Source organism: Geotrypetes seraphini, chromosome 2 (genome assembly GCF_902459505.1).
Source record: "Geotrypetes seraphini chromosome 2, aGeoSer1.1, whole genome shotgun sequence".
Lineage (NCBI taxonomy): Eukaryota > Metazoa > Chordata > Amphibia > Gymnophiona > Dermophiidae > Geotrypetes > Geotrypetes seraphini.
Window position 1 is genome coordinate 444,909,459 of NC_047085.1, and position 19,705 is coordinate 444,929,163.

The window sequence follows — 19,705 nt, forward strand, 5'->3', positions numbered from 1 at the left end:
ATAAATACACCCACTCCTTCTGCAAATTGGACACATGCCCACCATATATCATGAAAACTGCCCCATGCCACTTCAAAGCAAACATGATGACATGGGTCAACCACCTACTATCTACAGGAAACTTCCCACCAGAGCAAGGACATATTCTGATAACCCCAATTATAAAAAATGCAAAAGAATCACCAAATTCCCCATCTAATTACAGACCGATCGCAAACATCCCCCTTTTCACCAAAATAGCAGAAGGGGTGGTAAAGACTGAACTCTCCACATACCTAGAAAAATTCAACATCCTCAGCGACAATCAATCAGGCTTTCGCACGGACCACAGCACCGAAACCATAATAGCCTCCCTCCTCGACTATCTTCACACGCTCTTCAGTCTAGGCTCAAGTGCCTTGATCATACAGCTAGACCTAAGCAGTGCCTTTGACCTGGTCGACCACACCATACTCCTCGAATGCCTGGCACACATTGGCATATCCGATCAGGTCCTCAACTGGTTCCAGGGGTTCCTAAAAAATAGATCCTACAAGGTACTCAAGGACAACACTATCTCACATAGCTGGGACAACACCTGTGGCGTCCCGCAGGGCTCCCCCCTATCCCCCACTCTATTCAACATCTACCTGGCCTCCCTAGGCAACCTCCTTCACACCCTCAAACTCAAATTTTTCATCTATGCAGACAACATCACAATAGCCATCCCCCTTACCAATTTAACACCAGAACTACTTGACTACATTACAAATATTTTCAACCAGATTGAACGTTGGATGCTATCGTTCAGGCTGAAACTAAACCCGGACAAAACAAAATTTTTTCTAGCCACCCCCAAGGAAAAAATCAAAAACACCACAATTCATCTGAAAGGAATGACCTTCCCCCTGGAACCCACCTTAAAAATACTGGGAGTCATCCTAGACAAAAACCTATCCTTAGAAAACAACACAGACCTCATTGTCAGGAAATGTTTCATGGTACTTTGGAAACTCCGTACCATAAAAAAATTCTTCAATGACACCTCCTTCCGCCTACTAGTACAATCGTCCATTCTCAGCATTCTGGACTACTGCAACATTATCTATCTGAGCGCCACAAAGAAAACCACCAAGAGACTAAAAACGATCCAAAACACCGCCATTCGCCTCATCTATGGCCTGAAGAAATGGGAACACATCACCCCATACTACAACCAACTTCACTGGCTGCAATTCGAATCCAGAGTTCTTTTCAAATTCGCATGCATATGCTACAAATCGATAAATGGTCTTTCGCCAAGATACATCACTCCCCACTTAAATCTTCACTGCACCAACAAGAAATCCTGCAGAATTCAGCTGTTCGCATTCCCTTCGCTAAAGCTTTGTCAACTCAAAAGATTCCTAGATAAAACCCTCGCCTTCCAAGCAGCCAAGATGAACCCATGGCTAGCCCAAATGATACTCGAGGCCCCCACCTACCTCGACTTCAGAAAATCACTCAAAACCTACCTTTTCAGCAAACAAGACCCTTAACCGACCCTTCAGATAACCTCAGGGCCCCTTACCCGACTCTTCTCCTTCACGATAGCTCCTATCTCCCCCTGCTTCTCCTACCCACTTCCTTCCTCATCCACCAAGTCTGACCAAATCCGTTGTAAATCCGATAAATTTGTTGTAATTCTGCCCTCTTCATCTACGAAGTTGGCTAAATTTGTTGTAAATTTCCCTTTTTCATCTGCCAAGTTTGGCGACAGTTGTTGTAAATCTGATAAATTTGTTGTAAATCTACAAGTCTATGCGGATCCTAATCTAATTTAATGTAAACCGCCTAGAACTCGCTGGGTATGGCGGTATATAAGAATAAAATTATTATTATTATTATTATTACCTCATTTTGAATTCTATTCCCCCATTAGATCTACCAGAAACAACAACCTGTTTGCATACCCGAAAATTGTTGGCTGCAGATATCAAACCTTCCTGGACAAAACTTTCAAGTTTCAAGCTGGTAGACAGCAATCATGGCTAGGCTATCTCATCGATACCGCTAGGTTGACCTACAGCATCTTCCGGAAAGAATTAAAGACCACTTTGTTTAAGAAATTCTTGTCCTAGCCAGACACTCTCCCGCAAACATAACTTCAACACCTTATCCTGAATTTCTTCCTCACACTAGGTATCCATATTCCCTGTCTGCTAAAAATTCCCTCTTCATAATTGTATCCTGATATTCACTGATATTAGAATATTTTCAATTGTAAGAGATGTAAAATAGTTATTTATATATTACTTGTTGGAATATTCATATTTATCTCTACCTCTGTCTTTATATTTTTATCTTTATTTTTCATAAATTGTTTCTTCAGGTACTTTAGTTAGATTGTGAGCCTTTGGGACAGTTAGGGAAATTTTCCAAGTAAATATCTTATTTATTTTTTATCTACTGTATCTTTGTAATGTATCATTTTTGTAAACCGCTTAGAAACCTCACGGTTATTAGCGGTATATAAGAATTAAATTTAAATTAAATTAAATTTAGAGAGAAGATAAACCCAGGGCAAAAGCAATGGACATCATTCAATTCTTCCAACACTCCTCCTTTCTCTCCCACTTTCTTAGTCTCCTCAGAAAGCCTTGATCTTTCCCATTCACAGAATCCTTAAGAATTTACAGTTGAAAATGTGGGAGACCTTCTCTCTTCGGTTAGTTCATGCTGGTAAAGAAGCCGGCACAGAACTCTCACTAATATTAGCCACTTAAAAGCAAACTAGCTCTTTACCTCAGATTAAGCACTAGCATTAAGACTTCAAGTTATGTGTGCACTTCTTTGCTTTCATTACCATTGGATTTAAATGAACAGTGTCTATGAATTCTCCGCACACATTTTTCTTGTGTGCTTAAACTCCTTTGTGTACAAGGAAGTCATTATAGCACAGAGTCCTTACTAGGCTGTTTGCTAAGGGGCTCATAATCGAAAGAGAAAACATTCAAAATCCGGCCTAAGTCGGCACTTGGATGAACATTTCTCAAAAACGTCCAAGTGCTGATAATAAAAATGGGTTTTGGATGTATTTCTAAACGACCTAGGCCTTCATAGTGCCGCTGAACGACCAAAGCTAAACGGGGCATTTTGGGAAGTATGTTGAGGGCGGGAGTTGGGTGGGATGTGGGCCGGCTTAGTCTTAGTCGTACAGCATGTATAACAGAAAGTTTTACAACAGAGCCTAGATGGAACTTGGACGTTGTGACTTAGACCATGTAAAATATGGTCAAAGTCACAAAAACCCACCTAAAGTCAGCAGATAAGCACTGCAAACACATAAAACAGACCCCCACACACTACCCCAGTGATCACCAACCCCCTCCATAAAAATAACTTTAAAATTCAGCCTCCAGACAATCATCACCTGGCTGCCTGGCATAGGAAAGCCTAGTTGTCCAGCCCAGAGGCAGCTTAAGTCGTCTTGGGGGTGGGTTAGGGACTCATGGAGAGGAGGACCCATGTCTATAAGCCCCTGTTGTAATCATTGCATTGATACTTAAACATGTGCACTCCCCTATACACCCCCAAAACCCTTTTTTACTGGCATATAAGTGGCTCCTGCAGCCATAAGGGCTATTGGGGTGGTAGATAAGTGGATCTAGGGGATTCTGGAGGTGGTTTGGGGGGCTCACTGTAACCTATAAGGGAGCTGTAAGGAGGAGAAGACATGGCACGCTTTTTGTGAAGTTCACAGCAGTGCCCTGTAAGGTACCCCACTATTTAGGTGGCATGTTTGGGTGTGCAGTCCATCACTTTGTAGACCTCTCCCACGTCCAACAAGGCTTGTTCTAGGTGTTTTGGACTTGGACGGAATGTTGGACGAAAATGTGGTATAAAGATAGACGATTTAGTGGCTTGGACGATCAGATCAGCAGGATGTATAATTAGATGATTTTCAAAACGAAAAAAAAGTTGGATGTATCTTCGAAAATGTGTCTTAAGCTGTTTTTTTACTTTGGACGACTTGCGAGATGGACGTAAACGGACTTAGATGTCCATTTTGATTATGCCCCTCCATGCCTCCTGTACTTTATTACATTGGCTGTTCTGTGAGTAGTTATTTTCATAAACCATATGCAATCATTCCCACTTTTCAACCCTATAGTTTCTCTCTCTGCTCTAACACTGTCCAGTAAGTTTATTTGATGTGTTGGATGGTAATACCTCCAGCATTCTTGGATGACTAAAATTAAATCTCTTCCTTGAGCACAAGCAAAATAAGCCCAGTAGCCCAGTAGCCCGTTCTCACGGTGGCCAATCCAGGTCACTAATGCTTGGCCAAAACCCAAGGAGTAGCAATATTCCATGCTACCGATACAGGGCAAGCAGTGGCTTCTCCCATGTCTTTCTCAATAACAGACTATGGACTTTTCCTCCAGGAATTTGTCCACACCTTTCTTAAAACCAACTATGCTATCCACTCTTACCACATCCTCTGGATAAATATATAGGTCACGCAGTAGGTTACATAATTTGATGGCCAGAGGAGTGTTTAGGCAGATGTATAGGTCACGCAGTAGGTTACATAATCTGATGGGAGAACAGGTCATGTGATTTTTGTCATAAACTCAGTGCAGCTGTTGAGGAAGCTATTTAATCTTCTCATCCAGGCCTCTATTAACAAGGGTTTCAGTTAATCTCTTTCCATACTTCATTGGTGGTGGCAAATATGTGAAAATGGACAAAAAAAATATTTTTTGTCATCTTTTTCATTTAAGAAGGGTTGACTCAGAATACAGTCCTTTTGAAATACCTTTAAAAGCATCCCAAAAGTGTCATTTGTCTCAATTTCAGCAAGTTTGTTTTTCAGTTTTTATCGAGTGTAGCTGTTCTAATGTCCTGTGTTTAAAATTATACAATAATTTGCTATACTGCTTTCCAGGCCTCAAGATTACGTGAGGAAGCCCATAACATGGGGAGCATCCATATGTCTGAAATCTGCACTGAGTTAAAAAATTTAAGATCATTAGTTCGTGTATGTGAAATTCAAGCAACTTTACGTGAGCAGAGGTGAGTAATCTTTGTTAGTGACTTCAAAATACAGAATATTTAGATACTTTTTGGTCTTTTGAATTTGAGACAGCTGCTGCTGTTTTGCAAACTTTATTGAATTCTCATTTTTCTGTGGTCAGGTGCCCTTGAATTAGTAGTCCTTCCACTTAGTTAGCAATGGTATTGCACAGTGGCAGAAATTTTTCTAGTATACAAATTGCTTTCTTTTGCAGAAAAAAATACAGCAGCATTGGTAATTAACAAAAGTGTATCTTGCTTATACAGGAATGATGTATTTTTGTTCTAGAATAACACAACCAGGGCTGTATGTCAGGGTAAACAAATTGAATCCCAACAGCAAGTTGCTTGCAGAAAACTTGAAATCATGTATTCTAATTTTCACCTCCTTCCCAGGGAGCTGTTGTTTTCTGCAAGCAAGTTGCTCAGAAGGTTTTGGGTTTTATTATTTGCTTTTCGGTTTTATTATTTTTATGGTATTTTTACTTGGTGATCTTTGGAGGCTTGGTGCCCATAGGTTCCCACTTGGTGGGACCTCTGCCCTGGGAGAAGATGCAGACTTGCATGGTGGAAGTCTGCTGATAACCGGATCATCCCCTTGGGGACACCTAGCTAGCGAGCCTGCTGGTATTTTTTTGAGCTCATGGGCTGTCCCCTGCTTAGCTTCGTGCATCCCTGATTCAGTCAGGAGCTTGAGCACAGGCTGTGTGGGCTCCTTACTGGATTGGCCAAGATTAACAATGGACCAGCTGCATGATCCTCCCCCTTTGTGGTGTGCTTTTTCGGGGGTTGAGGATCAGTCCGATCTCAGGCTGACTGGCAGCCAGAAAATCAGGTTCGTCCAGTGAATTTGAGAGGCAAATATCTTCTCCCTTTGATTCCAGCTGAAATCCTATGCTGAAGCAGGCAGGCACCACACGGCAAAGTGAATAAGGTATTGAAGCCTGTGGGGAAAATTGAGAGAGGTCTATAAAAGTTGATTTTGAGGGTTTTTGACCCCAGAGACTAGATCTCCCTCTTGCAAAACCCCTTTCCCTATGAAGTTTTTCCTTCAGGGAGGTCTCCACGGGCCGTTTTTGGCATGATTTTTCTGGTGGCAGCCATCTTGGATTTTAAACAATCTTTTTTTTCTTTTGCCTCCATCTGCCTCAAAACCTCTTAATTTTTGCTTAAAATTGACTGGGATGGACGCTTTAGGCCCTTTTACCCTTACATCAGGTTTGTGCTGGATGGCCGGCCAGCGAGCATCTATATTCTGTGGGGGGGGAGGGGCGGGAACCTTAGGCTCAGCTTCCTCCTCCAGGGCTGGGGATTGGCAGGAGGTGTGTCCCTAGGGGAAGAGACTCCTCCCAGGACCCTATGAATCTGTATTGGCCAAGCGCAGACATGGGGGCTGTGGAGCCCAGGAGGACCAGCATGGGAGTCCCTGCCTCCCATGCTGGAGGGATCCCCAGTACCAGTATTCACCACAGATTTTGTGAGTCTGATGTGCAGTGCTTTTTTGAGCTGCTGGGGTCCTCAGGGTCTGTTAGCAGCACACCAGTGACAACGGCGCAGGAGTTCTCCCCTTGACAGGCTCCACAACCAGACAAGGACATAGACTTTGAACCAGCAAAGACTCTTTCAGGGATCATGTCATAAATTCAGCGGAAGCAGGAAACAGCAAGTCTTGGGCTAGTGCCCCTCTTTAGCCATTAAGAAAGCACAATGATGCCAGGCTAGAGGCCGAGCTCCCCCAAATAGGGGGTAGGCTGTCTCCATTTGTCTGGTCTGGTCTCAGGTCATTGCAAACTGCTGGGTTCTAGAAGTAATCTGAGAGGAGTACAAAATCAAGTTCTGTCCCCCTGCTATACCATGTTCTAACATCTCCGGCTGGCTGGAGAGAGTCCTCAAAGTTCAGGCTATGGTGTAAAAGTTACTGGTTCTTTTGAACCATGGAGCCAGTCCCGGATGCAACCTTGGGCTCGGACAGATACTCCATATACTTGGTTGTGCCAAAGAAAGGCTCAGACAACTGCAGCAGATTCTAGATATCAAGTCGGTCAATGTGGCTCTGAAGATACCGTACTTCCATATAGACACCATTTGGTCGATCATAGCAACAGAGGCGCTGAGGAAATTTCTTATCTCCCTCAATCTGACAGAGACTTATTTTCTCATTCCCATTTTCCCTGTCCATAGGAGGTATTTGCAATTTCATGTACTGGAGCAGCATTTTCAGTTCTCCACCTTTACCAAAGTGATGGTAGTGGTAGTGGTAGCCCACAAAGCTGGGATTCAGGTGCACCCAGATTTGGACGATTGGCTCATCAGAGCTCTGTCCACGGTGGAAGGTGAGCTGGCAGTTTCAAGAGTGGTGCAACTAGTTACTTTGAAGAAGAGTCATCTGGAATCGACTCAGTGCCTGGATTACCTGGGAGTCTTTTCTGAAATGGCCATAAGCTAAGTGTTTCTTCCAGAACCACGCAAACTAAAGCTTCTGAAGCTGTTTTCAGAGCTCCAGAAGCCAGCTCCCATGGCATGGCAGCATCTGTATGTCCTGGGGTAGATGGCGGCAATCATTGAGGTGGTTCCCTTAGGTGTTTCCTTGGGCCAGAGTGCACATGAGACCTCACCAAGGCTCTCTTCCTTCTTCCTCTCGGTTGGACTCGCTACAACAACCGACTCAGCAGAAGTGGTTCATATACGACTTGAACTCGGAGCCATCCATCTAGTGCTTCAGGTGCTTGAGACGTATCTGGAAGGCAAGGCAGTCAGTCCTGAACAATGTGACTGCAGGAAAATAAAAACCAAGTAATCCACATAAAAATCTTAAGGACCTAGTCCGCTGGGAATGTAGGACCCAACACGGTCCGTGTTTCGACCAGAGAGTCTTCCTCAGGGGTCTCTGCTAGTACTATGGTAGAAAATACGTGGAAAGCTAATCAATCCAAAAGAACAATTGCGTGGAACTCCGCATGGAATGCGCTGCGAAAATCAAAAGTTTATTGCTTCTGGTTTTCGCAGAGGAAGGAGAGAGACGTACCCAACCACAGAGGAAGACATAGAGAGAGACACACACACACACACATACCCAACCACGGAGGGAGAGACACACACATACCCAACCACGAAGGGAGAGACACACACATATCCAAACACGGAGGGAGAGACACACACATACCCAAACACGGAGGGAGAGACACACACACATACACAACCACGGATGAGAGAGAAAGACACACATACCCAACCACAGAGGGAGAGAGAGACAAACAGACACATTTACCAACCACGGAGGGAGGGAGAGAGAGACACACACACATACATACTCAACCACGGAGGGAGAGAGGGACACACACACATACATACTCAACCACAGAGAGAAAGAGGGACACACACATACATACCCAACCACGGGGAGAGAGAGACAGACACACACACACCCAACCATGGAGGAAGAGAGAGATACACACACATACCCAACCCTGGAGAGAGAGACACATACCCAACCTCGGAGGGGGAGAGAGAGAGAGAGACACTTCCTTAGCATAGCAGCAGATGAATCCAGAGACAAGTGGGATAGCTCACATCGACCAGCAGGTGGAGATAGAGAAACTGATTAACAGTTGGTCTTATAGACTGGTATTCCTCCTGTCCATTCAGTTTGCTCTATCTCCCAGCAGGGGTTGGAGCTATCACTCTAGCTCCTGGATTCTGGCTGTGCCGGGTAAATTTGTGTACAGTTATATTCTTCTGTTGAGACTAGCTCTCTTCAGAAAGACAGGGGTGCCTGGCTGAGCGGTGCCGGCTTTGGGAGCTACACCTGGGCCCTCCCACCCTTCTCCACCCTCCCCTCCGGTAGATTGAGGGGTTTACTTGGGCTCTGCGGTTTTTCTTCTTTCCAGTATAAAAAAAACCAGAGCCTGCCTATGCTGTGCTGTGCCTTTTTGGTCAGCTTTCAGTTACAATTGCCAGCCATAACCTTGCTTCCTGTGGTGCTGTTTGGGAGTTTTGTGGTGAGTAAGATTTCTGGTTTCTGTAGTTTTGTTGCATTTTGTTCGGTCCAGAGTGCCGGTTTTTTTGGAGGGCTGCGTCGGCGGTTTTGGCGGGCTTTCTCCGTTTAAAAAAAAAAAAAAAAAAAGAGATAAATGGCGGCAGAGGCTGTAAAGCGGTGTTCGCGCTGTGGGAAGCGCAGAACACTGTCGGGACTGTGCTCTGCCGGTTGTACAGATGCACCGGCAGAGGATTCTTTCTTGCATGCGTGTGACTTGGCCATTTCCCGCGTTGGGGAGGCGCGATCAATTTTCCCTTCCCTCGCGGTCCACTCGGCCATGCTGCAGTGCACTTCGGCAGCTGAGGGGAATTCGGCGGCTGTAGTGGCGTCGGGAGCGCTGGGAGGAGCCGCGGCTCCGCTCTACGGCACAGAACAGGCAGGGTCGGCGGCATTCGGGTTGGGCTCGTTTTCACCGTAATTTGTCATGCTGATGCACCGGGCTTTTGTTTTGCAGAGCTCTCAGCCTGCTCAGCCGGTGCCTTTGAATTTTCCGTTGCTGCATGTTCCCTTTACTTCTACTACTACTTCTTCTAGTACTAATGCTGGTGCGGCTGCTGTTAATACTGTTTCTCCTCCGGTGATGTCGCAGGTAGCGAAGAAGCGCAGGCTTGCGGCCGCGGACGAAGGGGATCCTATTCCAGTCTCCCCTTTATCTCTTCCTGAGTCACTGGAGGAAGGTGAGGTGTTGGACTTGGAAGCGGAGGATCCCCCGGGTAGGGAAGTGGATGATCCTTCCGCTCTCCGTCTTTTTCATAGGGAAGAACTTTCTTCTTTAATTTCAAAGGCGTTGCAGGGATTAAACATCTCGCAGGAGGATGCTAAAGTTTCTGGGTCCGCAAACCCCCTTATGGCAGGGACGCGAAAGCCGCCTAGGTCCTTTCCGGTGCATGAAGCCATGCAGGAGCTTACCGCGGCACAATGGGACACGCCGGAGGCCAGTCTAAGGGTGGCTAAAGCCATGCGGCTCTTGTATCCTGTTGCCCCAAACGAACTCGAGAAATTTAAGTTACCCAGGGTTGACGCGCTGGTGGCCGCGGTTACCAAAAAGACTACCTTGCCGGTTGAAGGGGGAGTTGCGCTGAAGGATGCCCAGGATAGGAAGATTGAATCTTCACTGAAAATGTCCTTTGAAGTGGCTGCGGTCACCTTACAGGCCGCGATTTGTAGTTCGTATGCGGCGCGGGCGTGTCTGCAATGGTCTCAGTTGATGGCTGATAATTTGATGGAGTCCGGGGGTTCTGTCCCATCGGAACTGGCTGATTTGGAGTCGGGACTGGCGTATTTGGCAGATGCCTTATATGATATTATTCGCGCTTCTGCAAAGCAGATGTCTCTTTTGGTTGTTTCTCGCAGATCTTTATGGCTCCGTAATTGGGCGGCAGATGCGGCGTCCAAGCTTCGGCTCGTGAAACTCCCTTTTAAAGGGCGTTTGTTGTTTGGGGAAGATTTAGATAGATTGGTGAAAGATTTTGGTGATACCAAAACCCAACGATTACCGGAAGACAGGCCTAGGCCCCTTTTGAAGTCCTCAGCTTCCAGACCGCGTTTCAGGGATGTTAAGAGATATAGGACAGGTAAACCATTCTTCCGGTCCGCGTATGGTTCCTTCACTTCTTCGAGACCTAGGTTTCCGCAGAAAAGTTCCTTTCGTACAGCGAAACCTCCTTCAGCTCAGCCAGCCCGTGTCCCAGCAAGTCGCACTCCACAATGATGGGGTCTTGGCTCCCTCCGTCATTCCCTTAGGGGGGCGGCTGTCGGCCTTTTTGGCGGAGTGGGCCAAAATCACGTCGGATCAGTGGGTGTTGGACATTATTCAAGAAGGTTACAAGTTAGAGTTCGCCTCTCCCGTCGCCGATTCTTTCTTGGTGTCCCCGTGCAATGGGGCGGCCAAGGGAGACTCGGTCCGACTGACTCTTCAGGTGCTTCTGGATCTTGGGGCGGTGGTGCCGGTGCCACCGGAAGAGGTGGGCCTCGGCAGGTATTCCATATACTTCATTGTGCCCAAAAAAGGGGGGTCATTCAGACCGGTGCTGGATCTCAAAAGAGTCAACAAATTTCTCAGTGTTCGCCATTTCCGTATGGAGACGGTTCGCTCAGTTATTGCGGCAGTAAGGCCGGGGGAGTTCCTCACGTTCCTCGATCTCAAAGAGGCGTACCTCCATATTCCGATATGGCCTCCGCATCAGCGGTTTCTGCGGTTTGCGATCCTAGGCCAGCATTATCAATTTCGGGCGATGCCCTTTGGTCTTGCAACGGCTCCCCGCACCTTTTCAAAGGTGATGGTGGTAGTGGCAGCATTTCTGCGCAAAGAGGGAATTCGGGTACACCCTTACTTGGACGACTGGTTGATCCGCGCCTCTTCCAGGCTGGAGAGTTTGTCGGTGACTCAGAGAGTGATATCTCTCCTTCAGTCTTTGGGGTGGATCATCAACTTTCCCAAGAGCTCTCTGTCCCCGTCCCAGTCTTTGGTGCATCTGGGAGTGAGGTTCGACACTTGTCTGGGGAAGGTGTTTCTGCCCCGAGACCGGGGAGAGAAGTTGCAGTCTCAGGTTCATCTACTTCTCGGGTCGCCCAGACCTTGGGTTTGGGATTATGTACAGGTTCTGGGCTCGATGGTGGCGGCTCTGGAGGTGGTTCCCTGGGCTCGGTTCCACATGAGGCCATTACAGAAGTCTCTACTTTCCCGGTGGTCCCCGGCATCTCAGGACTACGATCGGCGTCTCCAGTGGAGTCCTCGGGCGGCTCGCAGCATGCAGTGGTGGCTCAACGAGTTCAATCTATTCCGGGGCATGCTGCTAGCGACGCCGGAATGGGTCGTGATTACGACGGATGCCAGTCTTCTGGGCTGGAGGGCTCAGTGCCTGCAAGCATCGGTGCAGGGGGTGTGGTCCTCGGAGGAGACCCAGTGGTCGATCAATATGCTGGAGTTGAGAGCTATCAGGCTGGCGCTTCGGGCGTTTCAGTCCATGATTCAGGACCGTCCGACCAGGGTCTTTTCGGACAGCGTCACGGTGGTGGCGTATATCAATCGTCAGGGGGGTACCCGGAGTCCTCAGTTAGCCGAAGAGGCAATGGTGCTGTTTCGATGGGCGGAGGTTCATGTTCCTCTTCTCTCGGCGGCACACATTGCGGGTCACGAAAACGTTCAGGCGGACTTCCTCAGCAGAAATCTTCTCGATCCAGGCGAATGGGAGCTGTCCGCTCGGGCGTTCGATCTGCTGGTCCTACGATGGGGGCTTCCAGAAATAGATCTCATGGCCTCGTCCTGCAATGCAAAGCTGCCTCGGTTCTTCAGCAGACGCAAGGAGCAGGACTTGGAGGGGGTGGACGCGTTAGCTCTCCCGTGGCCTCCGAATTCCCTTCTGTATGTATTTCCTCCTTGGCCAATGATAGGTCGAGTGTTACAACGCATCTCTCTCTTTCAGGGCAGGGTGATCCTGGTGGCTCCGGATTGGCCGCGTTGGCCGTGGTACGCGGATCTGATTCAACTATCAGCAGGCGATCGGCTAAAGTTTCAGGTGACTCCGGACTTACTGACTCAGGGTCCAATCTCCATGGAAAATCCGTCCCACTTTGGTCTTACGGCCTGGCTATTGAACGGTCGCGGCTGAGAAGTAGGGGCTATTCGGAGCAGGTTATTGCCACTCTTCTTCAAGCTAAGAAGATTTCTACATCTGCCTCCTATGCTAGAGTCTGGAGAATTTTTGAGTCATGGTGTGGGAGGCAGGGTATTTCGCCCTTCCGGGCGTCTCTGTCGGCTATTCTTTCTTTTCTGCAGGAGGGCGTAGCTAAAGGGTTGGCCTATAATTCTCTGAAGGTTCAGGTGGCGGCCATTGCTTGTTACAGGGGCCGGGTTTCTCGCTCGGCGCTCGCATCGCAGCCCGACGTGGTCCAATTCCTCAAGGGGGTTCACCATATCCGGCCTCCTGTAAAGCGAACCTGTCCCGCGTGGAGTCTTAAACTTGTCCTTGGGAGGTTGCGGGCGGCGCCCTTTGAACCTTTGTCTACGGCTATGCTGAAAGATGTCACGTTGAAAATGGTGTTTTTGGTAGCTATGGCTTCTGCAAGACGAGTGTCGGAATTGCAGGCGCTATCTTGCAGGGATCCCTTTTTGCGTATTTCGGATGCTGGGGTGTCTGTTCGGACGGTGCCGTCCTTCTTGCCTAAGGTGGTTTCTTCCTTTCATGTGAACCAGTATTTATTCCTCCCGGCCTTTCGGAGGGAGGATTGGGGGGAGCGATACTTGATGTTGCGTCTCCTGGATGTGTGCCGGATTGTTCTACATTATTTGGGGGTGACTAACGACTTTCGTCGGTCGGATCACCTGTTCGCGGGCAAAAACAAGGGTATGGCTGCGTCTAAAGCTTCCATTGCTCGTTGGGTCAAAGAGACGATTGCTTCGGCTTATTTGTTAACGGGGAAGCAGGTACCAGAGCAACTTCGTGCTCATTCGACTCGAGCATTGGCTACGTCTTGGGCGGAGTCCGGAGGTCTTTCCTTGGAGGAGATTTGCCGGGCGGCTACTTGGTCGTCTAGAAATACCTTTTCGAAGCATTACCGATTGGATGTGGCTGCCCGTGTGGAGGCTAGTTTTGGCGCTTCAGTGATTGCGGAGGCGGCATTAGCTTCCCACCCGGTTTGAGTTTTGCTTTGCTACATCCCACTTGTCTCTGGATTCATCTGCTGCTATGCTAAGGAAGGAAAAATTATGTTCTTACCTGTTAATTTTCTTTCCTTTAGAAGCAGCAGATGAATCCAGAGCCCCACCCCTTCTTTGGACTATCTGTCTGTGTGTTAGGTGAAATTTTTTCATTTGGGTTATTGTTGGTAGTTGTATTCTTGAATTTATGGTTTAAACATTCGCTACTGGAAAGAAGTTTTTTGGATGCTCATTCTCCTATCTCTGGATGCTTGGGCAAGGAGCATAACTGAATGGACAGGAGGAATACCAGTCTATAAGACCAACTGTTAATCAGTTTCTCTATCTCCACCTGCTGGTCGATGTGAGCTATCCCACTTGTCTCTGGATTCATCTGCTGCTTCTAAAGGAAAGAAAATTAACAGGTAAGAACATAATTTTTCCATACCCAACCACGGAGGGAGGGAGAGAGAGACACACAAACACACATACCCAAATACGGAGCGAGGATGAGAGAGAGACACACACACACATACCCAACCATGGAGAGAGAGACACACACACATATCCAACCTCAGAGGGAGAGAGAGATACACAAACATACACAACCACAGAGAGAGAGAGAGCGAGAGACACACACATACCCAACCATGAAGGGGGAGAGAGAGAGAGATACACACACATACCCAACCTCGGAGGGAGAGAGAGAGAGATACACACACATACCCAACCACGGAGAGAGACATACCCAACCAGGGAGGGGGAGAGAGAGAGACATACCCAACCAGGGAGGGAGAGAGAGAGAGACACACATACCCAACCACGGAGGGAGAGAGAGAGACACATACACATACCTAACCTCGGAGGGAGAGAGAGAGGCACATACACATACCTAACCTCAGAGGGAGAGAGAGAGAGAAAGACACACACACACACACACACACATATCCAACCACGGAGGGAGGGAGAGGGATAGAGAGAGAGAGATACACACACCCAACCATGGAGGGAGGGAGAGAGAGAGACACACACACACATATACCCAACCACAGAGGGAGAGAGAGAGACATACACACACATACCCAAACACGGAGTGAGAGAGAGACACACACACACCCAACTACGGAGCGGAAGAGAGACACAAACATACCCAACCATGGAGGGGGAGGGAGAGACACACACGCACACAACCATGAAGGGAGAGAGACACACACACACACACACATACCCAATCAAGGAGGGGGAGATAGACACACATATACCCAACCATGGAGGAAGAGAGACACAGACACACACATACCCAACCACGGAGGGAGAGAGAGACACACATATACCCAACCGCAGAGGAAGAGAGACACACACACACACACACATACCCAACCACGGAGGGAGAGAGAGAGAGGGACACACACAAATACCCAATCAGGGAGGGAGAGAGAGAGACAGGCACCCACCCACCCAACCACAGAGGGAGAGAGAGAGACACACACATACCCAACCACCAAGGGAGGGAGAGAGAGACACACACATACCCAAGCACGGAGGGAGAGAGAGAGGGACATACACACATACTCAATCACGGAGGGAGGGAGGGAGAGAGAGAAACAAACACCCACCCACCATACCACGGAGGGAGAGAGGGAGAGAGACACACATACCCAACAACGGAGGGAGAGAGAGACACACACACACACCCATATCCAACCACGGAGGGAGAGAGAGAGGTACACACACATACCCAATCAGGGAGGGAGAGAGAGAGAGACAGACACCCACTCACCCAACCACGGAGGGAGAGAGGGAGAGAGCCACACACACACATACCCAACCACCGAGGGAGGGAGAGAGAGAGAGAGACATACCCAACCACGGAGGGGAGAGAGACAGACACATACCCAACCACGGAGGGAGAGGGAGAGAGAGACAGACACACACATACCCAACCACGGAGGGAGGGAGAGAGAGACACACAAAAACACACATACCCAAACACGGAGGAAGAGAGAAACACACACATAGATACCCAACCACGGAGAGAGAGAGACAGACACACACACATCCAACCAAGGAGAGAGAGACACCCACACATATCCAACCTCATGGGAGAGAAAGAGAGGCACATACCCAACCTCGGAGGGAGAGAGACAGAGACACACATACCCAATCAGAGAGGGAGAGACACATACACATACCCAACCATGGAGGGAGGGAGAGAGAGACACACACACACATATCCAACCACAGAGGGAGGGAGAGAGACACATACCCAACCTCGGAGGGAGAGAGAGAGACACACACACCTACCCAACCATGGAGGGAGAGAGAAAGAGACACATACAGATACCCAACCTCTAAGGGAGAGAGAGAGAGATACACACACATACCCAACCACGGAGGGAGAGAGAGACACAGACACACACATTCCCAACCACAGAGGGAGGGAGAAAGACAGAAAAACAGACATACCCAACTACGGAGGGAGAGACACACACGTATACATACCCAACCACGGGGAGAGAGAGACAGACACACACATATCCTACCATGGAGAGAGAGACACACACAGATATCCAACCTCGGAGGGAGAGAGAGAGAAAGACACATACACATACCCAACCACGGATGGAGGGAGAGAGAGAGATACACACACATACCCAACCACAGAGGGAGAGAGAGAGACAGGCACACACATACCCAACCACGGTGGGAGAGAGAGAGAGAGAGAGATACACATACATACCCAACCACAGAGAGAGAGAGAGAGATTCACACACATACCCAACCACACAGAGAGAGAGAGAGATCCACACACATACCCAACCGCAGAGAGAGAGAGAGAGATACACACACATACCCAACCACAGAGAGAGAGAGAGAGATACACACACATACCCAACCACAGAGAGAGAGAGAGATACACACACATACCCAACCACAGAGAGAGTGAGAGAGAGATACACACACTTACCCAACCACAGAGAGAGAGAGAGAGAGATACACACACATACCCAACCACAGAGAGAGAGAGAGATACACACACATACCCAACCACGGAGAGAGAGAGAGAGATACACACACATACCCAACCACGGAGAGAGAGAGAGAGAGAGATACACACACATACCCAACCACGGAGAGAGAGAGAGAGATACACACACATACCCAACCACAGAGAGAGAGAGATACACACACATACCCAACCACAGAGATAGAGAGAGAGATACACACACATACCCAACCACAGAGAGAGAGAGAGAGAGATACACACACATACCCAACCACAGAGAGAGAGAGAGAGATACACATACATACCCAACCACAGAGAGAGAGAGAGACACACACACACACCCAATCAGGGAGGGAGAGACAGAGACACATACACATACCCAACCATGGAGGGAGAGAGAGACACACATACAGATACCCAACCTCTGAGGGAGAGAGAGAGTGAGATACATACACATACCCAACCACGGAGGGAGAGAGAGAGAGATACATACACACACATATATACCCAACCACGGAGGGAGAGAGAGAGAGACACACACACACACATATATACCCAACCATGGAGGGAGAGAGAGAGACACACACACACATATATCCAACCACGGAGGGAGGGAGAGAGAGAGACACATACACATACCCAACCTCGGAGGGAGAGAGAGAGACACAAACACACATACCCAGCCATGGAGGGAGGGGGAGAGAGAGACACACACACACACATACCCAACAACGGAGGGAGGGAGAGAGAGACACACACACACACACATATCCAACCTCGGAGGGAGAGAGAGAGAGGCACATACCCAACCTCGGAGGGAGAGAGAGGGAGATACACACACATACCCAACCACGGAGAGAGAGAGAGACACAAACATACTCAATTAGAGAGGGAGAGACACATACACATACCCAACCATGGAGGGAGGGAGAGAGAGAGACACACACACATATCCAACCATGGAGGGAGAGAGAGAGACACATACAGATACCTCAGAGAGAGAGAGAGATACACACACATACCCAACCACGGAGGGAGAGAGAGACACACACACATACCCAACCATGGAGGGAGAGAGAGAGAGACACACATACTCAATCAGAGAGGGAGAGACACATACACATACCCAACCATGGAGGGAGGGAGAGAGAGACACACACACATATCCAACCATGGAGGGAGAGAGAGAGACACATACAGATACCCAACCTCTGAGAGAGAGAGAGATACACACACATACCCAACCACGAAGGGAGAGAGAGAGACAGAAAAACACACATACCCAACCACGGAGGGAGAGACACACACGTATACATACCCAACCATGGGGAGAGAGAGACAGACACACACGTATCCAACCATGGAGAGAGACACACACACATATCCATCCTCGGAGGGAGAGAGAGAGATAGACACACACATACCCAACCACGGAGGGGGAGAGAGAGAGACACACACATAGATACCCAACCACGGGGAGAGAGAGACAGACACACACATATCCAATCATGGAGAGAGAGATACCCACACATATCCAACCTCGGAGGGAGAAAGAGAGAGAGAGAGAGACACACACATACCCAACCACAGAGAGAGAGATACACACACATATCCAACCAAGGAGAGAGAGAGAAACACATACACATATCCAACCACAGAGGGAGGGAGAGAGACACATACACATAACCAACCATGGAGGGAGAGAGAGAAACACATACAGAAACCCAACCTCTGAGGGAGAGAGAGAGAGAGAGATACATACACATACCTAACCACGGAGGGAGAGAGAGAGATACACACACATACCCAACCATGGAGGGAGAGACACACACGCACACACACACATATATACCCAACCATGGAGGGAGAGAGAGAGAGACACACACACACACACACATATCCAACCACAGAGGGAGGGAGGGAGACAGAGAGAGACACATACACATACCCAACCTCGGAGGGAGAGAGAGACACACACACATATACCCAGCCATGGAGGGAGGGGGAGAGAGAGAGACACACACACATACCCAACAACGGAGGGAGGGAGAGAGAGAGAGACACATACATACTCAGTCTTGGAGGGAGAGAATGAGAGAGATACACACACATACCCAACCATGGAGGGAGGGAGAGAGAGAGACACACACATCCAACCACGGAGGGAGAGAGAGAGAGATATACAGACATAACCAACCATTGAGGGAGGGAGAGAGAGACATACACCCAACCACGGAGGGATAGAGAGAGAAAAACATACAGACATATCCAACCACGGCAGGAGGGAGAAAGAGAGAGAGACATACAGACATACTCAACCACGGAGAGAGGAAGGGGTAGACACCTAACCAAAGAGAGTAGTAGGTACCCAACTACAGAGAGAAGGAGGGAGACACATACCCAACCACAGAGGGAGGGAGAGACAGGCATACTAAAACGTGGAGGGAGGGAGGAAGAGGAGAGAGGATAGTATCAGAAGAAAGGTACAGACAGTGTGATGTTTGAAGGGACTAGATTCTGGAAATAGGGATGGAAAAAATATTGGAACTATCCTTCCATGATCAGATTAGTTACGTAGTTAAAAACTGTTTTTATAAACTACGTCTCATTAGATCCTTAGCCAAAGTCTTAGAACCCAAAGCTCTTATTCTAATTCATTCCTTGGTTATTTCCAGGCTGGATTACTGCAATACATTATACCATGGCATAACTCAGAAAGAAATAAGAAGTTTACAAATTATACAAAACGCAGCAATAAAAATTATTACTAACTCCAAAAAATATGATCATGTCACTCCTCTTTTGCAAAAAGCACACTGGCTACCTATCTCACACAGAATATAAAATTGCATTGCTAACCTTCAAAATTCAACAAACCAATACATCAATATTCTTACATCATTATTTAATACCATATTCTCCAGCTAGATCTCTAAGATCAACAGATCAGCATCTGAAAATAATAGGCACTAGAAGAGCTACAATT

General features: G+C 48.0%; 1 protein-coding gene across 6 annotated transcripts in view; it reads left to right on the forward strand.

The window, feature by feature from the left end:
- Window positions 1-19,705, forward strand: part of WAC (WW domain containing adaptor with coiled-coil) — a 351,928-nt gene that overhangs the window by 260,272 nt on the left and 71,951 nt on the right. For 5 of the 6 annotated variants that reach the window (XM_033931443.1, XM_033931441.1, XM_033931440.1 and 2 more), the window contains one exon: window positions 4,910-5,037. The exons of the other annotated variant lie outside the window; for it this stretch is intronic. In XM_033931443.1, the coding sequence (XP_033787334.1) occupies window positions 4,910-5,037 (128 nt within the window). The remainder of the gene's footprint in view (window positions 1-4,909; window positions 5,038-19,705) is intronic. 6 annotated transcript variants of the gene reach the window in all.